The sequence below is a fragment of the Prenolepis imparis genome, unplaced genomic scaffold, assembly GCF_030444845.1.
Source record: "Prenolepis imparis isolate NDT839.2.m4 unplaced genomic scaffold, iyPreImpa1.0 SCAF_3, whole genome shotgun sequence".
Taxonomy (NCBI): domain Eukaryota; kingdom Metazoa; phylum Arthropoda; class Insecta; order Hymenoptera; family Formicidae; genus Prenolepis; species Prenolepis imparis.
In genome coordinates, this window is record NW_028141161.1 from 1,201,325 (window position 1) to 1,206,935 (window position 5,611).

A 5,611-nucleotide genomic window follows, 5' to 3' on the forward strand; every position below is an offset into this window, starting at 1 on the left:
ACACGTCTCGTCGGGAAGCCGAATATAATGATTGAAATACATTTCCCAATATACAATATTTTAAATTTTTTGACAGAAGAAACCACCACCTTCTCGCGGTTTCCGTTGAGCAACAATATGTACGTCGTACATTAGTACAAAATAAATAGGGAATAAAAAGAATAAAATCTTAAACAATATTTATAAATTAAAATATTATTTTATTACAATTATTTCTTTAAAGATAAACAATCTTTTTTAATAGAAAGGCGTATATATTGGCCAAGAGTGGATTTTTATATATAAAATATACTTATAATTATTAATTATAATTATTATTAATTAATAATTATTTTTAATTAAAATTTTAAATATAAGTTACTTAATTTATGTTTAAAATATATTAATTTTATTAATATTATTTTATAATATTAAATATATTTTTTATATTTTATATTTTCTTTTTGCATATTGGGTCGCATCGCCTACTCGTTATCGCCAGTATTCCGGATTTGCTCGAAATTCGTAGCTCTATTCTATCAAAAGAAAATAAGACAAAAGATATATACCTGTCCTCTTCTACATATGTTCGAAGGACAAGGGTTCTCATCTTTTCGGTGCGCTCTGCGCTGCCGACCTACCCCCTCCACTGCAAGATGGCTGTTGCGAAGTGGCTGTCGCGCGTGAAATCTTGCATCACTGCATCAGGGACTCCATTGGTGCTGTTGTTCTGGACAGATCTGCGTCCGACGTGCAATATCGTAAGCCGGAGTTTCTCGCAGCGGAGATCATCTTCAGCAATGCGTGTAAATTACTCCTCGCGGTTGTTTATCGACCACCGAACTGCGGGTACCTCAATGAATTCATGGACATCTTTCAGGATCTACTGATCAAGTACCAACACGCTGTGATTTTTGGCGATTTCAACGCGGACATGAACACCAGCACGTTTGACAGCACTCAGATCGAGAATTTTGTTGCAACGTCCGGGATGCATCTAGTGCCATACGGTAACACCCATCACCTAATGAACTCCAGCACTTTCCTTGATCTGTGCATGGTTGATGATGTTGATAAGCTCATCAACTATGATAAAGCAGCTGTGCCTTTCCTGTCGGCGCACGATCTCATTGAGATCATCTATGGCATAAAAGTTGAGAGACGAGGGGAGAGGCGTGTACTATGTCGGGACTACAGAGGTTTCAATGAAGAAGACTTCCTTCTGGAGGTGAGCGAGCTTGACTGGTCGGACCTGATGTCACTGGAGAACATGGAGAGCAAGGTGCTAATTTTTAACGATAGACTATTGAACTGTTTAAATAGACATGCGCCGCTAAGACAAATCCGCTTCAAGAACCTCCCGGCACCATGGCTTACGGGTGAAATACGTAGCGCAATGCATGCAAGAGATGTCGCGAGAAGGGTGTGGAGGAGGACGAAAAATATCACACATCATGAACTTTTCAAAGTTAAAAGAAATTACGTACAGAATCTTATTAGGACAGCCAAGAAGAATTATTATCTGACCCTTTTCCGTCAGAAGGACAAACCTGCCGAAATCTGGAGCAAACTTAGACACCTGGGTCTCATCAAAGCCAAAGATCTAAACGGAAGACTAGCACATACAGTCGAAGAACTGAACTCGTACTTTGCAGACGCTGGGATGGGTTTTCGGGATCTTGTTGGGGATGCGGCGGATGGAGGTAATCTTGGACGCGTGGACTTTGACGAAAACAAATTTTATTTCAAGTACGTCAAGCCTGACGAGATACGGAGGGCACTCCGCAACAGGTCGGGTGGAGCGGGATTGGACGGAATCTCATCCAGGCTCATTCAAATGGTGTTGCCTTACATAATGCCAATCATCGAGCATATACTCAACTATTCTCTCATGTATGGAGTGGTACCTGCGGTTTGGAAGTCGGCAGTCATAACGCCCATTCCCAAGATTGGCCATCCGACCTTGGTGCAGCACTACAGGCCTATTTCCATTCTACCGTTTCTCTCGAAGGTTTTGGAGAGAGTAGTTTTTGATCAGGATTATCTGAGAGGAAATGATCTCTTAGATCCATGCCAGTTTGCTTACAGGCGGAATTCCTCCACTCAAACCTGTATTATAAGGATGCTTGATGATATTCGCCTAGCTGCCGATCGAAGAAGAGTCACCATCTCTATCTTCTTCGACTTTTCCAAGGCTTTTGATAGAGTCCAACATGGAGTCCTTCTTAAAAAGCTAAAAGCATTAGGTCTCTCTTGTATCCCTCTGGATTGGGTTGCTTCTTACTTGAGTGACAGAACGCAAGCAGTGAGAGACGGGTTTGACGGCACTATCTCATCTCTGGTACACCTGACTGCAGGAGTTCCTCAGGGTTCCGTGCTTGGACCGCTCTTATTCACCCTATACGTGGCAGATATCAGCAAGGTCTTACAACATTGCAAGCACAACTTCTACGCGGACGACCTGCAAATCTATTACCATTGTGAGCCAGCTGATCTACCAAACGGACTTCTGAAGGTGAACAATGATATCGGTTCCATTGTTCAATGGGCCACTAACTATGGACTCACGCTCAACTCGACTAAGACACAAGCTATCATCTTTGGTACGGCCAGATACGTATAATACATTCAATAGAATATGACTCACTGCCTGCGTTCAGCATCAATGAACAGGCTATCAAACTCTCATCCAGCATCAAGTATCTCGGAGTAACTATCATCAACACATTGTCATGGAATCTTCATGTTCAAAATGTCGTCAAAAAAGTACGTACGAAATTATATCAGCTTAAATTGTCTAAACACCTGCTACCTACTGAGCTCAGATTGCACCTAATCATCTCACTGGTTCTTCCGCACCTGGACTACTGCTGTGCGGCGCTAACTGACATAACGGATCAACAGACCATGCAGCTTTACAGAGCAATGAATGCCTGCATTAGATTCGTGTCTAACGCAAGATGGGATGAGCATATAACACCGCATTATAGAGAACTTCGCCAGCTCAAGAGTGAAGCCAGAAGAAAGTACTTCATTGGATGCCAGCTCTTCAATATAATATGCACACAAGAGCCACGTGTCATATAACGAACTGGCCTTCAAATCTACAACAGCACTGAGAACCACGCGAGCTTCAGGGGACTTACTCACCCTGCCCTTGTGCAGAACTGAAATCTACAAACGCTCTTTTAGATCCAGCGCATCCAGGCTATGGAACGACTTGCCGTCTGAAATACGGGGGGCACGAACTATCAATGACTTCAAAAGCAAACTCTATGAACACTTGTTCAGTACGACTTTTTTGTAACTTTTGCTTCCGCCTCATCTCGTCTATACTATAATTCTCACTATATTCACCATTTCATCTTTCATCTTTCATCTCTCAAACGCACATTTCACCCAAATATTTATTTTTATTTTTACCTTTCCATTATATTATACTATTATACTATTTCACTACATATATACTATTTCACTACACACAGAGATACATGTGCGAGGTTGCGAGACGTACATGCCACACATTTATTTATTCATTGTCTCATTCGTCCATATATTGTATTATCTGTGAGAGCGAATCATGTGACGCGACACATGGTGTATGAAATCTTTTATACTACTTTGCTTGTAATCTGTTTTTTGTGCGCTTGAGGGGACGTAGTCTCAGAGCGCTCTTAATAAATATAAGCTCTCTCTCTCTCTCTCTCTCTCTCTCTCTCTCTCTCTCTCTCTCTCTCTCTCTCTCTCTCTCTCTCTCTCTCTCTCTCTCTCTCTCTCTCTCTCTCTCTCTCTCTCTCTCTCTCTCTCTCTCCCTCTCCCTCCCTCCCTCCCTCCCTCCCTCCCTCTCTCCCTCCCTCCCTCCCCCCTCCCTCCCCCCTCTCTCTCTCTCTCTCTCTCTCTCTCGATCTCTCGATCTCTCTCTCTCGATCTCTCTCTCGATCTCTCTCTCGATCTCTCTCGATCTCTCTCTCTCGATCTCTCTCTCGATCTCTCTCTCTCGATCTCTCTCTCGATCTCTCTCTCGATCTCTCTCGATCTCTCTCTCGATCTCTCTCTCGATCTCTCTCTCGATCTCTCTCTCTCTCTCTCCCTCCCCTTCTCTCTCCCTCCCCTTCTCTCTCTCCCTCTTCGTGTTAAAATTATAATACGAGAATCTATTTTTATATAATATTTTATTTCTTTTCAGATATTATCCACGTGATACATCTCGGATATTTAAATCCGTCTTTCTCAAGACGCTTCTTGGGCAGCGACCAAGGCCGCTGTTGGTAAGTAGCTGATCATTATGCCCAACAGGATCATTATTATCATCGTGAATACGAATGAATCATCTCGCGCGTTTCGTTTACAGGTCTCGAGTCTCGTTTCTCGGATTTTTCTGCGGTACACACGCATCCTTGGAGGCGCGCGACAGAGGAGACCCCGTCGAGGTAAATAGAGTTTATTCCGTTAGATTGTCGCGCGCGTGTCTATCTATCCTTATATTTTAATAAAGCCCGGCATCTTGTTATCATCCTCAGGGCTCATCTGTGGTGCGAGAGGGGTCGCCGTCCGCCGGTGCGCCGCCAGGTTCTCCCTAGACAGGGAAACCACCGGCCAGATCGTCGTCTCGCGACAGATATTATAACAAGGGTAAATGAGTGCGCGGCGGCTACATAATTAATTTAGATTCGCCACCACCCACCACTTGATAACCTCGTTCCTCTCCAGGGTCCGACCACCGCGCCGTGAATATTTATAAATATTCATAAATATTTATAAATATTCACGGCGCCCCGTAAGTTGGCGTAGAGGAAAAGGGATCGTCCGCGTGCGCGAACCACGCGACGATACGGGGGGAACTCGGAGGAGCGAGGCAGTGTTTTAACATGTCTTGTTTTTAAATGTTCCCCGAAACCCAAAGGAACACTTGAATGGGTCCCTGGCGGTCCTGGAAGGGTGAACCACCGGGTGGAGGGGATTTCAGGGGGAGGCCGATGAATCCCTTAGGACTCGCCATGCCGGCAAGGGTCTGTCGTCGGTAGGGGAAGGCGACCCCGAATTGAAACGCCCGGCGGTACGGCGCCGTTAGGGAGAGGACTGCTCCGCGAGCCCGTGACGCACTCTGTTTCTTTCCGCATTTCTTCCCAGTCCTAAATTTATCGTTCCCTCTCAACCACGTCACATTTGTGTGTGTGTGTGTATGTGTGTGTGTGTATTGTATCTGTCAACTAATTTAATCTTTTTTCTTTTTCAGGTTTCGCGATCGTCGAGCTTGGACAGTTGGTCTTCTAGGACTCTACGGCAGATTGTCGGGCCGCACGAGGTATGTCTAACATTTTGTGCGTGTGCGTTTGTTTGCGTGTGTGTGTTTGCGAGTGTGTGTGCGTGCGTGTGATAGTTTGCAAGTGTTTTACATAATCCACTATCTTGTCCTTTTTGTCAGGTTCGTCGCGACATGGCCGACGATGCCGCGAGAACCGCCGGCGCGCGGGTCCTAGGGTCGCTGCATCCACGGCCCGTGGAACGCATCGGCCCCGCGGAAGGGATCGGTATAATCGAGGACATCGACTCCATCCTCGTATGTTGCTCGACGATCGAGCCTTTCGCTTGCGAGGTGGGCGCCTCGCTGTACACGCGTCCGGCGCGAATA

General features: G+C 45.1%; 1 protein-coding gene across 2 annotated transcripts; it reads left to right on the forward strand.

The window, feature by feature from the left end:
• Positions 1-575: 575 nt before the first annotated feature.
• Positions 576-3,212, forward strand: LOC145933724 (uncharacterized). Of its 2 annotated transcripts, none has more exons than XM_083033702.1 (2): positions 576-785; positions 860-3,212. In XM_083033702.1, exons 1-2 carry the CDS (start codon positions 636-638, stop codon positions 2,600-2,602), a joined length of 1,893 nt encoding a protein of 630 aa, XP_082889828.1. In that variant the 5' UTR covers positions 576-635; the 3' UTR covers positions 2,603-3,212. The 2 variants fall into 2 exon arrangements, with proteins under 2 accessions (XP_082889828.1, XP_082889829.1); XM_083033703.1 differs by having other exon boundaries at positions 576-740.
• Positions 3,213-5,611: the final 2,399 nt, after the last annotated feature.